This window comes from Ochotona princeps, chromosome 22 (assembly GCF_030435755.1).
Source record: "Ochotona princeps isolate mOchPri1 chromosome 22, mOchPri1.hap1, whole genome shotgun sequence".
NCBI lineage: Eukaryota > Metazoa > Chordata > Mammalia > Lagomorpha > Ochotonidae > Ochotona > Ochotona princeps.
The window spans coordinates 21,563,223-21,589,163 of record NC_080853.1 but is presented as its reverse complement, the minus strand read 5'-3'; the positions used below and the strand labels follow the sequence as shown (position 1 = coordinate 21,589,163).

General features: G+C 42.1%; 1 protein-coding gene across 2 annotated transcripts in view; it reads right to left on the bottom strand.

Annotated features, from left to right (window-relative positions):
• PTPRA (protein tyrosine phosphatase receptor type A) overlaps positions 1 to 25,941 on the bottom strand; it is a 106,946-nt gene that overhangs the window by 65,435 nt on the left and 15,570 nt on the right. For both annotated transcript variants that reach the window (XM_058679882.1, XM_058679883.1), the window contains exon 2: positions 8,892 to 8,964. In XM_058679882.1, the coding sequence (XP_058535865.1) occupies positions 8,892 to 8,927 (36 nt within the window). In that variant the 5' untranslated portion in view covers positions 8,928 to 8,964. The remainder of the gene's footprint in view (positions 1 to 8,891; positions 8,965 to 25,941) is intronic.

Genomic DNA, 25,941 nt, shown 5'->3' with positions numbered 1-25,941 from the left:
TGGCAATGATGACAGCCCAGAAAACTCATGAATGGCCCTTTTATAGCCAGGGTGAATGTGGAGCACAAAAGCAAAGTCAGATGACCTACTTAAAAGTTTTTACTGATGAGAATTCATTCTCATTCCAGATTAGTGTCTTTCCACAAAAAGAAAACCTTAATAGCTGGAAAATGAAGATATAGTAAGCATAACTCCTGAGTTCCAACCATCCTTCTCGTATTCCTCAGTGTGACACATTCTCTGAGGGAATTTAAGTTCTGTAATCCATCAGTAAGACCAGAGGTCTGAGCTAATGTTAGAAAAGGAACAGTTTCTTACTGTCTTCCATATAAAGCAAACAGATGTAAGCCTGACCTGCAGGTAATGACAGTGCAGGTGCCTCCAGAGAAGGAAACTACTGACGTACTCACTTGATCCACTAAGTTCCCCATTTCAGGCCAGGCCGGGGCGGGAAGCAGGTCCTGCCCTCTGGAATCTGGTGTTCTAAAGTGCTTTCTCAGCTCCCTCTCTCTTCTACCAACAGTTAGGCTTAGTCAATGAACTATTTCCATCCAAGAGGCCAATGAGTGTCTTTCTTCACTTTGATTCATTTACTACCTTTCTTTCAACAGGAGAAAGAAAATTTTCTCTTCTTTCATTAAAAACTTATCTGGCCTGTTCTCATTCTGCTGAATCCACAGGCACTTCCAGAATGCCTTCTACAGGCACTGAGATGTGCAAACACTAATGAGGAATTTTTTAACAGAGCATTTCTCCTTGTCTGCTTTGCCTATTTCCATATTCCTTCACCTTTATTCTTCTGAATGAAGAATCAGTTTATTAGTCTAAGACCACAGACCTTGCTTTAGAGCCTAAAGTAACTAAAATCCAAATCCACTATTTTTTCTGAAAAGTAATGGGGGAAAACCACATGAGGCATTGATTATGCCTGAGAACTCATAAACATAATTCTAAATCTTACTCCCTCCAATATCCCTTATATTTCTAGTAGTCATCATCCACTCTTCATACTGGCAGCTGCTTCTGATTCTCCTCCGTCAAGATCTAACTGAAAATTGCTCCAGATAGTTATGGCAGAACCACCCTCATGTTTTTACTCACTGCTCTCACTGAACTTCATTTCTTGTACATATTTACCCTCCAGTTATACTCAAAACTGTACTCCACATAGACCAAAAGCCACATCTGCTCTGTTCACAGGGCCGTACAGCTTCTAGCAAAGTGCCGCACATGTATTAGGAGTAATAGGTATGGGCTGAATTGACCTGCTGCTGTACAGATTATGTCACTGCTGGGAAGTATTCCAATTCTGAACTGGATAAAATGATCCCTAGTGGCAAATTATCTTTAGAAAATTATCTCCTCTTAGGTACTAAACATTTAAACAGTATGGTGTTTACCAGCAGGTGTTCGGCACAGTGGTTTAAGATGCCACATGTTATACTGGATTGCTTGGCCTGAGTCCCCACTACTCCACCTTCAATCCAGTTTCTTGCTAATGCACACCCTAGGGAGTAGCAGATGACTCAGATACCTGGGTCCCTGTTACCCAGGTGGGAGAACCAGAAGGAGTGCAAGGCTCCTGGCTTTGGCCTGGACCAGCTTTCTCTGTTGGTGGCATTTGCAAAGTGAACTAGGAAAAGTCAGGTTTATTTTTCTTTTGATCTCTCTCAAAAAATGAAAACAAAAATACAGTGTCTACTTCTTACAAGACAACATGAGAATCTGTAGAAGAAAAATGTCACAAGATCAAGTATTAGAGTGCAATTAAAATTATGGAATGGGATCTGCTACAGTGGCTTAGTGTATTAATCCTCCACTTGTAGTGCTGATGGGAGTTTTGAGTCCCAGTTGCTCCACTTCCGATCCAGCCCCCTGCCTACAGACTGGGAAAGCAGTCGAGAATGGCCCAAAGCTTTCGGCCCCTGCTCCCATGTGGGAGACCCCGAAGAAGCTCTTGGTTCCTGGATTCGGATCGGCTTAACTCTGGCTATTGAAGCCATTTGGGGAGTCAACCAGTGCATGGAAGATTCTCTATCAATCTGCCTGTCAGATAAAAATAAGCAAATTAAAAAAAATTTATTCCAGTCCTACTTTTTTCAAGATTTATTTTATTTTTATTGCAAAGTCAGATATATAGAGAGAAGGAGAAACAAACAGGAAGATCTTCTATCTACTGATTCACTCCTCAAGTGACTGCAACAGCTGGAACTGTTGCAGGAGCCAGGAGCCCTGAGCCCCTTCTGGGTCTCCTACATGGATATAGGATCCCAAGGCTTTGGGTCATCCTTGACTGCTTTCCCAGGCCACAAGTAGGGAGTTGGATGGGAAGAAGGGCCACTGGGGATTAGAATCGGTGCCCATTAAGGGATCCTGTCATGTGAAAGGCAAGGACTTTAGCCTCTAAGCTACCACGCTGGGCCCAGAAAGAAATAAATCTTAAAAAAAAACATGGAATGAAAAAAAAAAACATGGAATGACAGATCTAAGAAAAAGATCAAACAGAAATCTTGGAACTAGAGGCCATGCAAAATAATCTTCTGCCTATAGTGCTGGCATCCCATACAGGTACAGTTCCTGTCTCGGCTGCTTCACTTCTGATGCAGTTTCCTGCTTATGCCCTAGGAAAGTAGTGGAGAGAAGACTCGAGTCCTTGGGCCCCTGTACCCTCGTGGGAGACTCAGAAGAAGCTCCTGGCTCTCCATCAGCTCAGCTCTGGCTGCGCAGCCATTTGGGAATGAACCAGAAGATGAAGAATCTTTTTCTGTCTCTCCCCTGTCCCACTCCTGCAATTCTTTCAAATTAATGAATCTTTAATAAAAAGTTATATTTTGAAACTGAGAAAATACAATAATTAAAATAAAGATATCAACAGATGGACTTAAAAGCAGATAAATATAGCTAAACAGAACTACTGAATGGAATATAGGTTAAAAAGAAACATTTAGAACAAGCAGAAAGTTGCTAAAGCATACAAAAATACAAAACATGGGGTAAAAAATATATGGAGAACACAGTAAAATGATTCAACCTACATGGAGTTTGACTCCTAGATAAAAAGGAAGAGAGCAATGGGGCAGAAATGTTGGTTTGCAAAGATGGCTATAACAGCTCTCATTCCTGTGCACAGCATCCATCAGAGATTTCTTCTTACCCTTCTCTTTAATTTAAGCTTGCTCTGCTTCCTGTCTAAATCAACACAATTTAGCAGAAGTAAAAGTGACACCTCTGGCCCAGCACAGTAGCCTAGTGGCTAAAGTCCTTGCTTTGAACATGCTGGGATCCCATATGGGCACAAGTCCGTGTCCAAGCGGCAGCACTTCCCATCCAGCTCCCTGCTTGTGCTCTGGGAAAGCAGTCGGGGACGGCCCAAGGCCTTGGGACCATGTACCCATGTGGGAGACCCGGAACAAGCTCTTGACTCCTGGCTTCGGATCGGCTCAGTTCTGGCCATTGTGGTCACCTGGGGAGTAAAATCAAGATCAACATACAGTAGATCTTCTTCTCTGTATATTTGACTTTCCAATAAAAATAAATCTTTTAAAAAACGTGCTAGCCAGGAAAATAAATTTATTGAGCATTTATTATTTGAGAGGCTCTGAAAGAAAATAATCAACTAAAACCCTGCCTTCATGAAGCGTACACCCTAGCAGCAAAAAACTGATGCCAATCACCTCACAGAAATCATGACAAGTGACAGAAAAGTACAGAACTGTCAATACAAGAAAATGTGACCTCATCAGGAAACAGTGGGAGTCTCCCGGATACACTCACTTCTGAGCTGAGATGTAGAAGATAAAGAGAAGTGCAGGAAAAGCCAACAGCAGACAAACTGGACTTTATAGTGGATTTACTCTTGGGATGAGAGAGACAGAAGTACCAGATGCTGTATCTTCCTGGGCCTCTGGTTTGCCTAACAGGTGCCATGGCACCAATCAGTGCACAGAGGAAAAGAACCAGGTCTGTGAGGGAAAGGGCTCAAGCATACTTACAAACCAGAAACTAAAGAGTCTTATCACTGAGGAAAATCTATTTTGAAATAATGGCCAGTAACATACCAAAAAGTGAGATGCTGAAATTACTGCCAATTAAGGAGGATAAGAAGAGCATGCTGGCTGCCACCATTATGATTTGCTAATTGCCTAGCACAGGCGATGGTGCCAACTACTCAACTTTCGCTGCTGCACCATGAAAAAATCCATTAAAATTACATAAATAAATGAGTACAGCTGTGTTCCAGCAAAACTTTATTTATGAACACTGACATCTCAAGTCACTCATTTGTATTTCATATATTTTCATGAACTATACTTTTTGAATTTTTTACAACTAAAACATAGAAAACCCTTTCTGAGCCCATCTGCCAAACCAAAACAGGCAGGAATCTGGCCATGGGCGACAAGCCAGTCTCTGTTTCTAAAAGTTTCAGCTAAGAGGATAAGAAAATTTGAGATAGTTATCAGGAAACACACGCTTTTATCTCCCCACCACGCCTTTATGTGGAAATGAAAAGACTGTGCCCTCAGAAAAAAGCACCAAGGTTTTTTTTTTAAAAAAAGAGTGAAACAAAGTATGAAATTCAAAATTTAACACTACAATGGAAGTGGCGCCAGGGTTCAAGCACCGACTCTGTCCCTGAATCAGTTTCCTGCAAGGCAGCGGGTGATGGCTCAAGTAGTTGGGTCTCTGCCACCCATGTGGGAGACTTGGATGGAGCTCCTGGCTCCCAGCTTCAGCCTGGCCCAACCTCGGCAGTTGCAGGCCTTCGGGGAGTGAGCAGGCAGATGGAATCTGTCTCACTGTGTCTCTCAAAAAAAAAAAAGAAAAGAAAAAGGAAGAAAAGAACCCTAAAAGTTCAAATGGATTTTATAGTTCAGAATAAAATCGATTAAACATCTTACCTTAACTCCTCCCACTAGTTATAATCAAAACTATGGACAAAATTCTTGAAGCAGTTAATAAGATTTTCAAGTCAGAGAAAAGTAGATTGGCTAAGAGGGAAGGTGGATCGGGACACAGGACCAATCCAGCAGAAGTTACTGTTTTCTGTTTTGTTTGGAATAACTCCTAATATATTCTAGCCTGAGTTCTAGAGTGACCCACAACTCAACACACCAATCAACACAGGCAAAAAAGAACTAAGAAAAGCCTGTTCTTGCCCAGGGGTGGTTAACATTTTTTTCTGCTAAGGGTTATGTGGATATCTGTAACATCACTCACAAGCCATACAAAAACTATCAACTTGGCCCAGGTGCATTAGCAGGGAGCGGGGATGCAAGTGAAGTAGCCAGGATTTAAACTGGTGCCCATACAGCACTGGTGTTTAGTCTTAGTTGTATATATTTTTAAAAAGATTCCAGGGATCAGCACGGTGGTCTAGTGGCTGAAGTCCTTGTCTTGCAACTGCTGGGATCTCATATGGGCACTGGTTCATGCCCTGGCTGCTCCACTTCCCTTCCAGCTCCCTGCTTGTGGCCTGGAAAAGCAGTAGAGGATGGCTTAAGTTCTTGGGCCCCTGCACCCCTGTGGGAGACCTGGAAGAAGCTTCTGGCTCTTGGCTTCGGATTGGCTCACCTCCAGCCACTGCGGCCACTTAGGGAGTGAATCAGCTGATGGAAGATCTTTTTCTCTGTCTCTTCTCTCTGTAAATCTATCTTTCCAACAAAAATAAACAAACCTTTAAAAAAAAAAAACAAACAAAACCTATCAACTGAAAATGTAGCCTGTTACAGATTGACCGATTTTCCAATCTCACTTGTGGCTGCCTTGGCAGGACCAAATCAAGTGAGTGTGCTGGCTGTAAAATGGCTCACACTTGCCAAGGCTAACAAAGGCAACTCAGCAGGGTAGAAGTATTTCCATCATGCCTATCACACTAACACAAGTTGCAAATCACAGCGAAAATAAGGATTCAGAGAGAGGGGTACCCTGTACTTTCCCATACATTTTCCCTCAAATCTGTAACTGCTTTTTAAAGCCTATGCATTTTCAAAACATGAATGTGTATATCTATCTATCTATCTATCTATATAGATAGATAGATATATATATGCCATGCAAATACTAACTTACAGAAAGCTGTGCTGAAAAGAATAAATTAATGAGAGATATAACAATCTTCAGGGCAAGGAAAACTACCAAGGATGAGGAGGGATGATATATAATGATGAAAGGGTCAACTCACCAAACCTAGACATTCCACATGTGCATGCATGAAAGAACAGAGCTTCAAACATATGAAGCAGAAGTTGACACAACTGAAAGGGGAACAGGCTAATCAGTAATTACTGTTGGCAATTCAATAATTTGTTCAATACTCACAGCAACTCACAGAAGCACTGCAGAGAAAATCAGCAAAACTACAAAAACCTGGACATCAACCATCAACCAACTGACATTTCCACATTCCATCCAAAGGCAGATGGGATGAGCTTTTCAAGTGTCCACAGAACACTGATCAAAACAGATCATATTTTGGCTGATAAAATTAACCTTTAAAACTTTTTTTTTAAAAAAGATGTCACTACAGATACCACAGACATTAGTAAGAAAAGGGAGTATTATGAATAATTTTACATACAAAAATCCAAGAATGTAGCTAACTGGAATAACTTTTGAAAATCACAACTACTAAAACTCCTATAAATTTTAAAGACAGATTTAACTCCTAAGAAATAAACCATCAGGCCCAGATTGCTTCACTAGCAAATTCTACTAAACATCTAGACTAAAAAATGCCAGTTCTACGCAACCTCTTCCAAAACAACCCAATACTCCCCAATTTGTTCTTTTTTTTTTTAAGAAGACAGAGCACCATGCAGTCAACAACAGCCCCTGACTTTATTTTTTTTTTTTTTAAAGATTTATTTTATTTTTATTTCAAAGTCAGATATACTGAGAGGAGGAGAGAGAGAGAGGAAGTGGAGCTGCCGGGATTAGAACCAGCAGCCATATGGGATCAAGGCGAGCACCTTAGCCACTAGGCCACGCTGCCAAGCCCTCCCCAATTTGTTTTTAAGATTTATTTATCTATATTGGAAAGGCAGATCTGCAGAGAAAAGGAGAAACACAAAGCAAAAAATTTTCCATCTGCTGGCTCACTCCCCAAGTGACCCCAACGGCCAGAGCTGAGCAGATCTAAAGCCAGCAGCCAGGAGCTAGGAGCCGTTTCCAGGTCTCCCACAAGGGTGCAGGGGCCCAAGGCTTTTGAGCCATCTCCTACTGCTTTCCCAAACCACAAGTGGGGAGCTGGATGGGAAGCGGAGCAGTCAGAACATGAACCGGTGCCCATACCAGATCCCAGCGTTTGGAAGTGGAGAATTAGCCAGTTGAACCATCATACCCTCCATCTTCTCTTGCTTTCCAAGGTCATTAGCACAGAACTAGACGGGAAATGGAGCAACCAAGACACAGACTAGTGCATCTGGGATGCCAGCATTGCAGGCAGCTTTACCTGCAAATGCTGCCACCAAGACAGTAAGTTTTATGTTAGGTATATATTACCACAAGGAAAAAGAGATAGGAAGAGAGAAAAAGAAAGAAGTATGTTCATATTCACAAATAAAATCTTCCAGTGCTGTCGAGGTTCTAGAATGCCTCCCTCCGTCACAACCCCCATCTCCTGCCAGAACAACTACTGATCGGACATCCACCATCACACTCGAGTTTGTCCCAGTAACCACATCTGCTAAGAAAAAAATTTTAATTTTAAAAGTTGTATATATTTTTACTGTAGAGGCAGATTTCCAGAGAGAAAGGGACACAGAAAGATCTTCTGTCTGCTGGTTCATTCCCCAAGTGGCCGCAATGAACAAGCAGGGCTGAGCTGATCCAAAACCAAGAGCCAGGAGCCTTTTCTGGATCTCCCACATTGATGCAGGCTCCAAAGGCTTTGGGCCATCCTCCATTGCTTTCCCAGGCCACAAGCAGATGAATGGGAAATAGAGCAGCTGGGATACATACTGGCACTCAAATGGGATCCCAGTGTGTGCAAGACGAGTTAGCCACTAGGCTATCACACTGGGTCCCACATTTTTTTTGTTTGTTTAGTTTCTTTCATTAATGTAAGTTTTAAATATTAGTTGTTCCTTTTACTGCTGAATACAATTCCATTCTATGAATACATCACAGTTTATCTCTTATTCACTAGGTTTTAAGTATTTTTTTCCTGGCTATCATAAGAAAAGCTACATACAATTAATTCATTTGCATGTCTTTGTGCAGATAAAAGTTTTCATTTTCAACAGTAAATACCCAGGAGTAGATAGAATTCCTGGGTTATAGGATTCAGTTGTATGTTTAATTTCAATTAGTCTCCTAGGCTATAGCGCAGGTTTGCATTTCTACCTAGAGGTTGGAGATAACCTGTGCCATAATACAGAAGCTCTAGCTTAACCAACAACAAGAGTATCAGGGCCTTGTGCAATGGTTCAGTTAGCTAACCCTTCCCTTGCAAGTGCTGAGGTGTCATGTGGGCACCATTTCCATCCAGCTCCCTGCTTGTGGCCTGGGAAAGCAGCAGAGGATGGTCAAAAAGACTTGGGACCCTGCACCCCTGTGGGTGACCTAGAAGACCGGCTCCTGGCTTCAGATCGACTCAGCTCTGGCCATTGTGGCCATTTGAGAATGAACCAATGCATGGAAGATCTGACTTTCCTCTCCATAAATCAGATCTGCCTTTCCAATAATTTTTGATTAAAAAAAAAAGCTCTTTGATTCTGATTTATGATCATTTTAAAGAATAAGTATATTTTTAGTAATAATAATTTAAAAAGCTCATATTTTAACTTGGGAACAAAACTGAATACAAAGAAATTAGTTTTAGCTTTAGTTTGTGAGGTCACTGATGTGGCTGACAAACCCCTTTACAGTTCTGGTTTTACTTCTCTTACCTTAGTTATTTGAACTGCATCTCCATCACTATTCATTGGAATTCCATAAATACCTTTGTTTAAGTTGTGCCACCTGTAACCAAAAGAGTAAAAGTTTTTAGAACTGTAAGAACTGCTATATATATATTCATTTTATTTTTTATATTTTTTATTTTTATTTTTATTTTTAATTTTTATTGTAAAGTCAGATATACAGAGAGGGGAGAGACAGAGAGGAAGATCTTCCCACCAATGATTCACTCCCCAAGTGACCGCAATAGCCAGTGCTGTGACGATCCGAAGCTAGGAGCCAAGATCTTCCCCCAGGAGTCCCATGCGGGTGCAGGGTCCCAAGGCTTTGGCCCATCCTCGACTGCTTTCCCAGGCCACAAGCCGGGAGCTGGATGGGAAGTGAGGTTGCCAAGATTAGAACTGGTGCCCATATGTGATCCCAGCATGTTCAAGGTGAGGGCTTTAGCCACTAGGCCACCGCACCTGGCCCAAGAACCACTATATTTAAACACTATTGTTCTAAGGAGTATACTCCAACATCTCATGGAGTTGTGCTCAGAATTCCAGGAGCCACAGAACAAAGTGCCACCTTACAGAGTTTGGATCGCTGAAGAGCTCACACTGAGTGAATGCAGTGAGACAAGGCCTTTCTAGGGTGGCCCTGGAGCAGCCCTCCCCGGTTCCAAAGCCACACTCCTGGATAATGCTTGAAGACCGTGTGACTTGTTACAGCGACAGGGAGGAGACCCATAGGAGCTACCAGTACCTGGCAGGTAGCAGTCTGTAACGCTGCAAAACATCTGTCTGCCACAAACGGTCCCTCTAACAAGGAATTACCTGGTTCCAACGGTCACCAATGCCAAGGCCCAAAGCCCTGCATTTGGTCAAAAAAACCTACCTTCAGGCGTGATCTCTGCAAGGCATGAGCTAAGTGGCCCAGGCTAAGTTATAACTCTCTAAGCCCATTTTCTCTCTTTCAAAAGAGCTTGAATTAAAATGAGTTTTCATCCACTCTATTAATTCCTAAAACACCAAAATAACCAAATATCTAATTTTTAAAAATACCTAGCATTTAAGCACATGCAGTGGGTCACACTTCAAAAAAAATGCCTTTAGGTGTTTCATCTTCCATAACTCCAGAGATTCTATGAGGGGACTTCAAGAAGTTTGTTGAAAATGAAATTAAAAAGTAAGCAAGTACTGGTGTAAAAAAATCTGAAATTCATGCAACAGCTTTTCATAATATGCACTTCCCACAAACTTTTAGAAGATTCTCATATTATTGCTGCTAAGCAAGCCAATGTTGAGAACTGCCCAAAGTCCCAGTGCTAAAATAAACAGCAGAATCCAAATCTGAACCTTGTCAGTCGGGCTCAGGAGCCCTCCTTCTCACTGTTACTTTCCCTAACTCCTTTGGACAGCTATGGAGTTAATCATTCACATCTCACCAAACACACTAGGCAGTGGTCAAAAACAGACAAGACCATGGTCTCCAGTTCAAATGAGTCAGGATACAGAAAACTGAACTGAAGGCTATTGAGGACCTGATGTGATTACAGGTTGTGGACATACTTCATACCAATATTCCAAACTACAATTCTCTCAAATTGAAAGATCTCAATAATGCTTATACTTTTCAATTTATTTTACTTTAGCAAATCTATTCAAACAATAAATCCTAAATACGTTTCTATCTGGGCTGTCGTAGTGGCAGAACATACTAATCCTCTACCTGCTAATGCTAGCATCCAATAATGGAGCTGGTTGATGTCCCAACTGCTCCACTTCTGATCCACCCCTTTGCTCCTCACCTGAAAAAGCAGCGAAGGATGACTAAAGTCCTTGGGCCCCTCACTCACATGGGAGACTGGGAAGAAGCTCCTGGCTTCAGATCGGCTCAGTTCTGGCCGTTGAGGCCATCTAGCAAGTGAACAGGTGGATGCAATACCTTTCTGTTTTTCCTTCTCTCTGTGTAAAATCGGTCTTTAAAAATAAATAAGCGTCCAAGTCCAGCATGACAGCTTAGTGGCTAGAGTCCTCGCCTTGTATGTCATGCTCTGGGATCTCATATGGACGCTGGTTCATATCCCGGCGGCCCTGCTTCCCATCCAGCTCCCTGCTTGTGGCCTGGGAAAGTAGTCGAGGACAGCCCAAAGCCTTGGGACCCTGCACCCATGTGGGAAATCTACAAGAAGCTCCTGGTTTCTGGCTTTGGACTGGCTCAGCTCTGGTCAATGTGGCCACTTGGGGAATGAACCAGTGGTTGGAAGATCTTTTTCTCTGTCTCTCCTTCTCTCTGTAAATCTGACTTTCCAATTAAAAAAAAAAAACTTTAAAAAAACCCCATTAACATAAGCAAGTAAGTAAGTAAATAAGCCTTTTAAAAAATCTTACACATGATGAGTTCTGTGTTCAGCTATAGCCTGGGACACTCACATCCGGTATGAGTTCCAGCTATTCTGCTTTTTGATCCAGCTTCCTGATAACACGTTCGAGAGGTAGCAGATAATGCCTAGAACACTACCCACAATTTACAAAAAGGCTTTCTTTGCAATATTTTGCAGCTTCAAAGCACAAGAAATGCTAAAGCTAAAAAAGCAATTGTATATCCTACTAATTTGAATCTTTAATTTTAAACTTGGGTTTTGTAACAGGTATTGTGTGGCACCGTGAGTTAAGCTGCTGCTTGGAACACCTGCAGCCCGTACTAGAGTGCTGGTTCAATCTGGATCTTCCATTCAAGCAAGGTAGTGGATGATCAGCCAAGTCCTTAAGTCCCTGCTTCCAATTTGGGAGACCCAGATGTAGCTCTTGGCTGTTGGCTTTGGCTCTTGCAGGCAATTAGGGAGCAATTAAGGACTCTCTCTATATAAGCCTTTTCTTTGTCACGCTGCCTTTTAAGTAAATGAAAATATTTTAAAAAGATGGCTTCTGGGGCTAGTGTTGTGATATAAAAAGTTAGGCTGCTACCTGCAATGCCAGCATCTCATATGAGCACCAGTTCAAGTTCCAGCTGTTCCACTTCCAGTCTAGCTGCCTGCTAATGCTCCGGGGAAAGCAGCAGGAGATGGTCCAAGTGCCTGGGCCCCTGTACCATGTGGGAGACCCAGATTAAGTGCGTGGCATCAGCCTAGCCCAGTCCTAGCTGTTGTGAACCAGTGGATGAGTGGGTAGATCTCTTTCTCTCCCCATCCCCTCCCTCCCTCCTTGGTTCCTTTGTCTTTCAAATAAATAAATCAATAACTTTAATTTTTTTTTTTTAGTTTAGCTTTTCCTTGACCTTCGTAGTAAAGTTTAAAAAGAAAAAAACAGCAAATTTTAAAAAGGCATTATTAAATAAAAACCAGAAAAGGAACATATTTCTTATTAAACATAAGTAATACTGATTCTAAAAAATTAAATACTTTATAACTAGTTTCCATTTTCTTCTACTTTATCTAACTGAATCTCTGAGACAATAAACTTGGTAAAATACTGGAATATACCAGTACAGGATATGATTGTCAGTTATCAACAATCAGAACACATCAAACACTAACTCAACGAGGATCAGAGCTTTCATAATAGCTACCAGTTATTAAGAACTTATGTTGGCATTGTGTATAACCTACATTATTTAATTGTATCTTCAAAACAGGTACAGGAAATTTACTTTATTCTGAAGATTTTACAAAGGAAGAAACTATGGCACAGAGCAAATAAAGAACTTACCCAGGGGGCAGGCACTGTGGCAGAGCACACTAAGCTTCTGTCTGCAACACCAGCATCTCACAAGGGGCACTGGCTGCTTCACTATCAATACAGCCCTCCGGTAAAGAGCCTGAGAAAGTGGAGGAAGATGGCCTGAGTAGTTGGACCCCTGACACTCACGTGAGAGATACAAGTTCCTGGTTTCTGGCTTCAGCTTAGCTGAGCCCCTGGCTCTTTTGCCATCTGAGGAATTAACTAGTAGATGGAAGATTCTCTATGTCTCTCAAATAAATATTCTTTTTAAAAAGATAAAGATATCCACAAACATTTGGTAGCTAGCAAAAATTCATGATTCCAAAGTGTGTACTTTCACTCACTTGCTGAATAAGGCCCATCAGCCTAGTATGTATGTCAACAGCCACAAGAAACCAAATCAAATGGAAAGTTTCAAAGCCCTGTTTTAAACGGATCATAACTGTCCCATGGTTATAAAACTTAAGAATGGTCCAACCTACACAATCAGAAAGCTTTGCAATCACTGTATAAGCGAATTTTTAAAAATGGGAAGAAACAATTTATTGACATAGTAGAGGCTCTTACCTCAAACATGGGAAACGAAATCTGGTGGCAAATTAGAAAGCTACTGTCATGGCTCTACTTCCCACTGTTGAGAGTTGCTGACAGGAAGTCCCATGCTTGCTATAGCAATTACTGGTCTTGCGAGTCACTGCAGTTTTTACTTTTTGCTTCCTGAGGAAGCAGACAGGAAAATCAGGCTCCTGACCTAGTTTTTAGAGGAGTGGTCACTTAGAAATAGAATATAAGATGTGGGTATTTGGTCTAGACATTACAATGCCAGTGAGAACACCTATATTCCACGTAGAAAGTAGCTGGGCTTGAGTCCCAGGCTCTAGTTCCTGATTCCAGGTTCCTGCTAATATAGACCTTGAGAGGCAATGGTGGTGACTCAAGCCTTTGGGTTCCTGGCACCAACAGAGATCTGAACTGAATTCCCAGTTCCCAGCTCTGACCTGGCCCAGCTCTGGATTTTGCTGGCATCTGAGGAAGTGAACCAACAGCTCTCTCTCTCAAAATAGAAGCATCTCCATGTGGGAGACCCAGAAGAAGTCCCTGGCTTCAGACTGGGTCAGCTCCGGCCATTGCAGCCACTTTGTGAGTGAAACAGTGGATGCAGGCCCGGCGCAATAGCCTAGTGGTTAAAGTCCTTGCCTTGAACGTGCTGGGATCCCATATGGGCGCCGGTTCTAATCCCGGCGGCCCTGCTTCCCATCCAACTCACTTGTGGCCTGGGAAGGCAGTCGAGGACGGTCCAAAGCCTTGGGACCCTGCACCTGCATGGAAGACCCGGAGGAAGTTCCTGGCTCCTAACTTAAAAAAAAAAAAAAAAAAAAAAAAAAACAAAAAAAAAAACCAGAAACAGTGGATGCAAAATTTTTCTGTCTCTCGTTCTCTCTGTAAATCTTACTTTCTATTAAAAAATGAATATATCTTTAAAAAATTTATTTATTTTTACTGGTAAGCCAGATCAGATTTTATTGGAAAAAGCTGATCAGTCTCCTCTGGGTCTTAAAATCTTAAATCATTTTTTAAAAAATATTTGTTTATTTTTATTGGAAAGGTGGATATACAGAGGAGGAGAGACAGAGAAGATCTTCCGTCCGATGGTTCACTCCCCAAGTGGCCGCAACAGCTGGAGCTGAGCCAATCTGAAGCCAGGAGCCAGGAGCTCTTCCAGGTCTTCCATGCGGGTGCAGCGTCCCAAGGCTTTGGGCCGTTCTCCACTGTTTTTCCAGGCCACAAGCAGGGAGCTGGATGGGAAGCAGGGCCGCTAGGATTAGAACCGGCACCCATATGGGATCCTGGTGCGTGCAAGGCGAGGACTTTAGCCACTAAGCTACTGCTCTGGGCCCAAAATCTTAAATCTTAAAAAAAAAAGAACCTTTGCAACTTGAGCATAAGGAAATACTAATAAATAATAATAAATTTTAAAAAACAAATAAATAAATAATAAAAACAATCCCAGAAAAAATGGACAAAGTGGTTAAGAAGGGTGGAAATTGGGGGAAGGGGAATCTCAGACTATACAGAATTGCACAACAAAACTTAAAAATAAAAATAAAAATTAAAAAAAGTTTAAGGAGGCACTTTATAATAGCAAAACACAAATGATCCATAAACACATACACATAATTAGTATCAAGAAAATTAAAACTAAACCACAATAGGATACTACTACACACCTTACTCTTTATAACAGAAAAAAAATCCTGATTGGTACTATTAAATGTTCATGAATATTACGAGAAACTGGAAGAGCATACAAATTGAAAATCTCTGAGAAAAACCCTTAGAGTTTATTTTACAAAATATTAAAACATATATCTATAAGAAGACTTATAAAAAAATGTTCCCAGCAGCTTTCTTCATTACGGAATCAAACTCAGAACAATTTAAATTTTTGTCAACATACAAAGGGACAAACTGCCTAGGATATTCAAACAATAACACTTAGAAAAAAAGAACAATTTGCCACCAATATAGCATGGAGGATCCACATGGAGTTCTGCCTAGGGCGAGGCCTAGTCCTGACATTAGTAAATCAGTGGATGCAAGGTTATCTCTCTGTCTTTTTAATAAATATTAATCAAATATTTTTTTAAAAAGAAGCCTATCTTCTATTCCAGATCCTTTAGACTTGCATACACTAATTTTTTTTTAAAGATTTACTTATTTTTATTGGAAAGTCAGATATAGAGAGGAGGACAGATGGGGAGATGGAGAGAAAGATATTCCTGTCCGCTGGTTCACTCCCCAAGTGGCTGCAATGGCCAGAGCTGAGCCAATCTGAAGCCAGGAGCCAGGAGCTTCTTCCGGGTCTCCCAAGCAGGTGCAGGGTCCCAAGGCTCTGGGTGTCCTCCACTGCTTTGGACATTTGCCTTCCTCATTGCGCTAGATGTCCTAGCCAGAGAATTAGGTAAGAGAAGAAATAAAGGCATCCGAAGTACAAAGGAAAAAGTAAAACTATCTCTATTCACACATAACAAAGATCTTATCAAAAATTAAGAAAACAAATTTTTCACCTGAGAGGCAGAGATTAGAGACAAGTAGAAGCATGTGTGCGCACACCCCGCCCACCCCCAGCGCTCCCAGTCACTGGTCCACTCCCCAGACACCAGGAACAGGCATTCAATCCAGATCTCAACTACTTGAGCCATCATCCCAGGAAACTGGAACCGGGAGCCACAGTGGAGATTCAAACCAGGCATTCTGATATGAGACAACCCAGCAGGATCTTCATTGCTTGGTCAAATACCCCAACAACCCCATTTAAACAGTGTTGAGAGGCAGGCTTCTGGCCTAGTAATCATGCCACAGCAATGACTTCTACTTCCCAGGCTGAGGTGCCTGGGTTCAGCGCCAAGCTCCAGCTCCTGATGCACCTTCTGGTAATGGACTTCAGGAGGCAATAGTGATGGCTCCAGTGGCTGAGTTCTTGCCTCTGTAACAAGATATGAATTAAGTTTCTTTCTTGGTTTTGGCCCCAGTGGGAAGTGAATCAGTGGATGAAAATTCTTTTCCTGTCTTATTTTCTCAGTCTTTCAAACAAACAAACAAAAACACATTTTCCCCCCAATTAAAAAGGATAGCCCTGAACTAGGGGGAGGAGAGATTCTAGGGTGAGGGAGAGTGAGACCTCTGGCCGAAGAATAAGTGTCCAGAGTTGCCCACTTGGCTCTGGCTCCCGATTCTAGCTCCCTGCTAATGCACACCCTGAAAGGCAGCAGTGACAGCTCCAACAGTCAAGTCCCTACAACAACAGATCGGGTTTTAGTTCTTGGCTCCGGGCTTCACCCTGGTGGGCACTTGGGAAGAGAATCAGCTGATGGGAACACACTCTCTCTTTGTGTTTGCCACGAAAACAAATTAATAAAAATAATATCACAGAATTAAACACTTTACAGTAAATTTAACGAAGGAGGCGCAAGACTTGTACATCAGAAAATGGAAAACATTGATGGAAGAAGTTAAAGACAACCAGCAGAAACACATTCAGTCTGCTCACATCCGCTCAACAGTTTGAAGCTTTCTTGTACTAAAGCTTTTCTGTAACTTCTGTACCTTTTAGCTTGGAAACAAAATGCAATTTTTCAGAACAGTAAAAATGCTCTCAGCCATCATATTAAACAATGAAAGCCATTGCAGTTTATGAAATTTAATAAATCAAACCTAAAATTTAAAGTCAGGGACCAGCACTGTGGCACAGTAGGTTAAGCTGCTGCCTGTGATGCCTATTTTGAGGGCTGACTCATGTCCTAACTGCTGATCTGTCCAGGAAAGAAGATTGTCCAAATACTTGTGTCCCTGCTATCTAGAGAGTGAACCTGTGCCACAACAATTGAACTTCTGAGAGCTTTTGACATACTCTCAGAATTCTTCTAGATAAAAGTGTACATAGAATTTGTCAAGCTCTCCAAAAGTTTCACTTCACTAGTCCTACAATTACTTTGCATTAGGTATGAAGAATAATTTAGGGGGCATTTTTTTTTTAACATTTTAATTGGAAAGGAAGATACACAGAGAAAGGAGAAACAGATCTTCCACCCGCTGGTTCACTCCTTAAATGGCCACTTGGATGGAGACGGGCTGGTCCAAAGCCAGGAGACAGGAGCTTTGTCTGGGTCTTCCCCCGTGGATGTAGGAGCCCAAGAACTTGGCTCATCATTTGCTGACTTCCCAGGCAATTAGCAGGGAGCTGAACTGGAAATGGAGAAGCTGGGACATGAACGGATCCATAGGAGATGACAGCACTGCATATGAAGGCTTAGCCTACTCTGCCATGATGCCAGCCCCATAGGGAGCATCAACACCTGTACAATACCTTTAAATGTCTGATCTATATAATACCTTTATAATGTTTGACCCTCTAAAAAATCCTTCCATGAAGTTGTATAACTTTCCTGCATACAGTTTATTGCAAGCATGTGAATTAGGTTGATCTGTGCTCCCTTTCATAATTTAAAAAATTTTCAAATTCTGCTAGTATGAAGCTTCAGAGGTAGCTATTTCACACAACAATTAAGATGCCACTTGAGGTGTCACCAACCATACCAGGGTGCCTGCGTACAAGTCCTGCCTGTGCTCCCAATTCCAAGCTACCTGCTAATGTGCATTCTGAGACAGCAGCTTTTATTTCAAATCACCCACATGGAAGGTCCTGATTTTGACTTCCCAGCCCATAGCTTCAGCCCGGCCTATCTAGTGGTAGACATCTGAGGGGTGAGGCAGCAGATGGGAGAACTCTGTCTCTCTCTCTCTCTCTGTGCCCTCCAAATATGTATTACTTTAACAAAAGGTCTTTAATAAATGGAAGTACAAGTATCTCTGAATTTATTTTTCAATCTTTACAATGTCAACAATAATTTTACTTTTGTTATATATGCGCAGCACCAACACCTGCTGGTTGCTCCCTCAGAGTCAGGAACATTACCTGAGCTGGTTCAGCTTCACCCACAGCTCCATGAAGTGGATGCCATGATTATTCCTCACTTTGGAAATGAGGAGAGGTTATATATCTTGGCCAAGAATACAAATAGCAGAGATGGGATCCAAACACAGGTAGTCCAGCTTCAGAATCCTCACGTTTGAAAGAATACATAATTTCCTATTACATTTCATAAGCAGTTGGCTTTAGTCAGTTGAAAACCTTCATTGTTCTCACTGCACTAAATAAGCTCAGCACATCTACAATTTTAACAGTCTAAAGTTTTGTTAAAAACAAACAAAAAAATCTTCCAATTATAATTAGGAAGGCTTCAAAATATTCTTTAAAAGGATTAAACATTGTTCTATATTTTTTAGCTTCTTCTATTTACATGAAACATAAACATCTTCAGTTCAATCACTGTAGTTTTGCTCAGCAACCTGAAAACAACTGACTGAATCACTTGAATGCATTCAATAATGTTCCCAACCCCCCTCTAGAACGACTTGGAATCAACTGGTACAACCTTCCCACAATGCATTATTAAAGAGCCTCACGCCTTTAAAAGAAAAGAGCAGACCAGTGCTGGCAGCTGCCAAGAAGGAGTTTATTGCCTGGTTTCCATGACTGCATCAATCTGAGACCAGTGTAACAAGAAGGTGTATCCTTGGAAACCAATTCTTTGCTCCTTTCAATTAAAAAGGGGAATATATTAAAAAGAAAGCAAGCAAGCCTCAGAATAATTTAACTTGTGTTGAATATGCCCATTGCACAGGATAATCAGGCAAAAGTTCCATCCCAACTGAAGTTGTGAGAAAGTCATGTGGTGCTCAGTGGACAGTGAGCTGCTTTCACCAAGAGTTACCTTACAATCCACACACAGTGTTTTGGTTTCAATCTTTAAACGAATCACAACAGGAGGTACAGCGGCAATAATTTATGAACATCTAATTGGGAACAATGCATAGCACCATCTTAATATCTTTATGTTCAACCGCAACATCTGTGAAACAGGTTGAGTTGCCGCTGCAATGCTGGTATCCCATTTGGGTGCTAGTTCAAGTCCTTGCTGCTTCACTTCTGATCCAGCTCCCTGCTGATGGCCTGGGAAGGCAGTGGAGAATGGCTCAAGTCCTTGGGTCCTGAACCCATGCGGGAGACTCAGAAAAGTTCTAGGTTCCTACCTTTGCTTCAGGTTGTTACAGCTATTTGCGGAATGAACCAGCAGATGGAAGATCTCTAACTCTGCCTTTCAAAAAAAAAAAAAAAGCTTTTTAAAAATAGAAAATTTTTACAAATTAGGAAGCAGATTAAATAAATTTACCAAAATATTTACACTTTATAAGCTGCAGGTTCACTCATCTAAAGTATGTTTCTAAGACAGTGAAATGCAAATGAATTTTTATTGAATTATATAAAGTAACAGCCTCCCAGGTTTTCTTAAACCAGAACTCATACACCCCTTCTTCCCTGGAGCTATAAATATACTTCCTGCCATCAATAGCAATGGCTGAAGCAAACCCTCTGTTCAAAAGAACTAAAAATACATTATTGTACATATCCTCCCTTCTGCTCCCCACCCACCACTCCAAGAGGAACTGACAGAGGGAAATGCAAAGCTTTGTAAAAGTTCAGCTGAGAGCAGAGACTGTAATTTTCCTCAAACAAGAAATAAAAATTAGGCTAGCTCCAATTCAACGATGTCTAGAAAGGTATCAATCAGTTATTGCACGGTCAGAGTAAATTTTTTTAAATCTGGAGAAATTGACTTTTTCTTTTAAAATCCCCTTATATTTACCTAAGGTGAATCAGGGAGACAGAAGGAAGGAAAAATAAAGAACTTCAATCTGCTGGTTTAACTACCCAAATGTGCACAAAAGCCAAGATTGGCTAAGGGAAGAGAGGAGGCCAGAATTCAAACTGGGACTCCACATAGGTACCTACTGCCCGCTGCCTCCTATTACGCGTATTAACTGGAAGCTGGACAGCAGGCAGAGGTGGGACTCAAACCAAGGCACTCCTGGGGCTGGTGCGACGGCTCAACTGGCTAAATCTTCACCTTGCAAGCACCAGGATCCCACGTGGGCACGGGTTTGTATCTCAGTTGCTCCACTCCCCATCCAGCTCTCTGCTCATAGCCTGGCAAAGCAGCAGAGGATGCTCTAAAGCCTTGAGATCTTGCACCTGCATGGGAGACCCAGAAGAAGTTCCTGGCTTCGGATCAGCCCAGCTCCAGCCATTGCAGCCTTTTGAGGAATGAACCAGCAAATAGAAGATGTTTTTCTGTGTCTGCTTCTCTCTGTAAACATCTATCTTTTAAAAATAGTAAAACAAACAAACAAAAAATCCTAGGCACTGATATAGGACGTAAGTTGACTTAACCACTTCACCAAATGCCCAACCAGGAAAAGCTGTTCTGATCACAAGTTACAGTTTACATTTTATGAATTGTTATTTAGGAACTGGTGTTATTTAATTAAACCATGGTAACAAAAATTTGTAAATATTTGAACCATGCAAAGTGAGACATATCTGCACATAAAAACAGTGCCTCAGACTTAAGTGGATGTTCAGCTAGCACATTCAATGAGGCGAGAGCCAAGCAGATGACTGCCACTGTCAGGAGACTGTTACTCACGAGGCAGTGGCATAAGAAGATCATAGAATTGGATTGTTCAGTGTCTGAGAAGGAAAACAAACACTGAGGGGGAATAACTAGGAAAAACCCAGTGGTGTTGGACTAGAATTAATTTTCAAAGGAAGCAAAAACTTAAGACAAGGCTAGTGCGATGGTTTAAGAGGGAATCCTCTGCTGGCAGCATTAGTATCCCATATGGACACCAGTTCCTATTCTGGCTGCTCCACTTTCCATTCAGCTCCTCGCTTGTGGCCGGGGAGAGCAGCAGAGGATGGTCCAAGTTCTTGAGCCCCTGTACCCAAATAGGAGAGCTGGGGGAAACGCCTACTCCTGACTTTCGATTTTTTCATCTCTGGCTGTTGCAATCATTTGGGGAGTGAACCACCAGTAGATGAAAGATCTTTATCTCTGTAAATCTGCTTCTCAAATAAAAATAAATAAGCCTTAAAAAAAACATTCTTGGGGCTGGCACGATGCCTCAAATGGTTAATCCTCCACCAGCTAGCTCCAGCATCCCAATAAACATAAGTTGATGCTCAGCTACTCCACTTTTACTTAGTTCCCTTCCTATGGCCTCAGAAGGTATCAGAAAGATAGCTCAAGTCCTTGGGTCTCTGCACCCATGTAGAGACGTGGAGGAGTCTCCTGGTTCCTGGCTTCGATCAGCTCAGCTCTGGCCATTAAGACCATCTGGGGAGTGAACTCTGGCCATTTCATCCACTCAGCAGATGAGATCTTTTTGTCTCTCTTTCTCTCTTGCTGTCAGCGCTTGGCTGGGAGAGTCATCTGATTTGTTTTAGCCTCCAAGGTACTTGACGTCCTATGCAGGCCTTAATGACCTGTCATGTCTCCCACATGCATCTGGGCATGCTGTCTACTGCACTGGCTTCAACAACCAAGGAGGCCCAGTTTTGACACATGCACTCCATGGTCAGACCACAGATCCCGTGATTTTCCCTGTGGTTGAGTTCTGAGTTCAGCAGTTCAGTTGGGCGAGTACCCAGAGAAATCTCACCAGAGGTGACCCTAGACCTGACTCCTGTGTGTGCCAACCAGTGTAGGCTCTGGCTCAGTCTGTCACCCACATCAGCTTACACAGGTACTGGGTGGTTGCAGCTGCTGGGTCAGTTCTGTCCCCAGTCCCATCTCTTACACAAACCAACGGATGCTACAGCCCTGCCCAACCCTGCCCACCACAGACTCTGCACTCATCCATACCAGCAGGAACTGTAGCCCAGTTGGAGTGACCCCCAATAACCACCACCAGACCACCCCTTGTACATGCCGGTATGTGCAGCAGAACAGTCCGTCCAATCCACATCCCATTTGGCTCTCATACATATCAATGGGAGCTGCAGCGATAATCATTCTTAAAAAAAAAAAAAAAAAGATTTATTTATTTATTTGCGAGAGACACACAGAGAAAAATTTTTCATCTGCTGGTTCACTAACCAGATGGTTCCAATGGCTTGGGTCAGGGCCAGGTCAAAGCCAGAAGATGCATCAGGATCTCTTATGCGAGTAGCAGGACCCTTTTCTGCTGCTTTTCCCACACTATTAGCAGCGAGCTACACTGGAAGTAGAGCAACTGGGATATCAACCTGTGTTCATATGACATGGTGATGTCACAGGCGGTAGCTTTATGTGCTACACTGCAATGTCAGCCCCTGTAACAACCATTCCTGATTTCTGCAATTGATGATTTGACACCATGAAAGCATAGGACAAACTCATGGTCAACCAGACTCCGACATCTGCGTGTCACTCTCTGATCAGTAAAAGGCACCCCTTCCTAGCAACTTTTGGAAAGAAAGCTCTCACCACACCTTCCTTGGCTGACTGCTGGCCAGCTCCAGCACTTCCCCACGTGGTCCCGGGAAGCACGGTGGGCACTGTTTGCTTCTGAAGAACTGTAAGAAGTCAACCTTAAATGGTACTGACATCTCTGCATCATCACTTGGCAGTTACATCTCAATCCCAGGCACATTTAAAAAAATATTTGAAAACTGTCCACAGAGCCTAAGAGCACGGGAAAAGCTCAGATTTTGTTTTCAAATTGCATTTTCAAATAAAAGTAACCAGAGTTCCTTTACAATGGTTAATTACAGGACTGAGAAGGCAAAAGTACAGGATGATCACAGAAAATCTTGTTGTGCCAAAAATTAATATATATAAAAAAGTACAATGGAGGCATGAAAAAAGGACACAGGAACCAACTTGAAAGGGTTCCCATCAGTCAAATCTAGGACAGTATGAATATAAAAATACATGTTAAAAATGAGTAAAATAGGAATCTGTGAATCCACAGAGATATATTTAAAAGATTTTTATTTATTTAATTTGAGAAGCACAGGAGGAGAGACAGTTCACCTATCACTGGTTCACTTTTAAATGCCAGCATGCCCAGGGCTGACTGTACCAAGGCCAAAGCTGCTAACTCCATCCAGGTCTCCAATGAAGGTAGAAGGGACCCAAGTATTTGAGCTAACACCTGCCGCCTCCCTGGGTTTGCATGAACAGAAAACTAGAACCAGAAGCAAAGCCAAGACGCAAACCCAGGCACCCTGATATAGTTCACAAATGATAAATCACTAGGCCAACTGCTCATATTCAAAAGATTAAAAAAAAAAAAGGTGGGGGACAGAAAGGTTTTTAATATAATGAAATGCCAAATGATTATTGCAGAAGGAACGAAAATTTTTTAAATTCACCATCTGCTAACCACTACTGTAATAACTGATTCAGGCATGAATCACAAATAGATGCTAACACTAGTAACTGAAAATATGATGAAAATGAGCTATTTACAAAATTTTAAAGTATCGCCACCAAATGAATACTTTGTATAAATTAGTAAGTATAAAGTACTTTGAAACTAAATTTACAGAAACCTGTCAGACAACGTCTGAAGTGAGAGATCACACAGACATAACCAGTGATGAGCAAGTTGACATGTGCTTCCTGATACAATGCAGTGAGAATACAACAGCATGTCTATGGCACCCCCGCCCAAAACACATACCCGAAGTCTGTGCATAAGAAAACATCAGACTAGCTCCAAAGGAAGAACATCTACAAAGTAACCAGCCTACCCTTCAGAAAGGACAAGATCACTGAAGGAAGGCAAGGCTGAGGAAAGCTGAAGAAGACCAGAGAGAGATAATAACCAAATGTGAAGCACAGATCCTGAGGAGTCAGAAGGAGAAACAGACTACTGTTTTTGTTTGCTTTTCTTAAAAAAAAAAAAAAAGATATTTATTTTTATTTGGGATGTGAACACTCAGATCTTCCAAATGCCTACAACCACTGGGACTGGGCCGGGCCAGGCCAGGCACGGAATCCAGGTCTCTTCTGTGGGTGCAAAACTCCAGCTACTTAACTCATCACCACTGCCTCCCAGGGTTCTCATTAGCAAGAAGCTTGAATCAGGAGCCTGACCCGCGTGAAACAAGGTGGGTCAAGTGCAGAAAGTGAAAGTAACTGTGATAAACGCTAACAACTATGGCATCTGGGTGGGAGTATACTACTCCAAATGGCAAATATTAACCACTTTTAAAGGATGGAAAGCATATAGGCCATCTTCTTTTTTTTTAAAGATTTATTTATTCTTAATGAAAAGTTAGATATATAGAGCAGAGGAGAAACAGAGAGGAATATCGTCTGTCCAATGATTCACTCCCCAAGTGGCTGCAACGGCTGGAGCTAAGCCAATCTGAAGCCAGGTGCCTGCAGCCTGATCTTCAGGGTCTCCCACGTGGGCGCAGAGTCCCAAGGCTTTGGGTCGCCCTTGACTGCTTTCCCACACAAGTAGGGAGCTGGATGGAAAGTAGGGCCACCGGGATTAGAACCGGCACCCATATGGGATCTCAGTGTGTGCAAGGTGAGGACTTTAGCTGCTAGCCTGCTGTGCCGGGCCCTCACGGCATATTCTTTAATCATATGCAACTAAACTACAAAACATTAGAAAATGATAACTAAGGGGCTGGCACAGTGGGTAATACCTGTCACCAGAAATCCTGGCATTTCATATAGGCACTGGTTAGTGTCCTGGCTGCTCCATTTCCAACCTAGCCCTCTGTTAATGACTTGGGAAAAGCAGTGGAAGATGGTCCAAGTGTTTGGGCCCCTGCAGTCACAAGAGAGACCCAGATGAAACTCCTAGGTCTTGGCTTCGGCCTAGCTCAGCCATAACCACTACAGCCACTTGGGGAGTGAACCAGTGAACAGAAAATTAATCTGTTTCTTAGTCCCTCCCTCCCTCTCTGTAACTCCTTTTTTACTTTTTCTTAAGATTTATTTGAATGGCAGTTATAAGCTACAGAAACAGAGGGTGAGACATACAGAACTAAGCTGTTCTGAAGCCAGAAGCCAGGAACTTTTTCCAGATCCCCTCTGTGGCTACAGGGGCCCAAGCACTTGGGTCATCTTCTGGGCTTTCCCAGCATACTTGCAGGGAGCTGGATCAGAAGAGGAGCAGGTCCAAGGAATGCCTCAATTAACTAAATCCTCACCTTGTAAGCACTGGGATCCCGTATGGATACTGGTTCGTGTTCGGGCTGCTGCACTTCCAATCCAGCTCCCTGTCTTTGGCCTGGAAAAGCAGAGGATGGCCCAAGGCCTTGGGAGCCTTCACCCATGTAGAAGACCAAGAAGCTCCTGGCTCCTGGCTTCAGATCAGCGCAAGCTCTAGCCATTGTGGCCATTTGGGGAGTGAACCAGAAGGTAGAAGATCTTTCTCTCCGTCTCTCCTTCTGTCCATAAATCTGATCTGCCCTTCCAATAATCCAACAAAAATAGATAAATCTTCAAAAAAAAAAGAAGAAGAAGAAGAAGAAGGACATGAAGTGCAGCAGCCAGGACTTCATAAGTACGGCACCGCAGGCAGCAGCTTTAATCCCATATTTGAAAATTAAAGGTGTGCTTACAAATATTCACAAATCAAAGAAGAAAAGCACAAGAAAAGTTAGAAAATAGTCTGAATTGCTATGGGAAAACACACCAAACCATTCTGCAGTTGGATGTACTGACAGTTTCACAACAATGTGAATGAACACTGAACTGTAAACTCAAACGGTTAAAATGACAAATCTTATGAATAATATGATTTAAACAACAATGAGCTTCAAAAAACATTCTCATAAAATTGTTTTTAATACACACTGAAAATTTAAAGAAAAATCATAAGAATACTGAAAGATGCAGAAAAAGATAGAAACTCACATCTATTC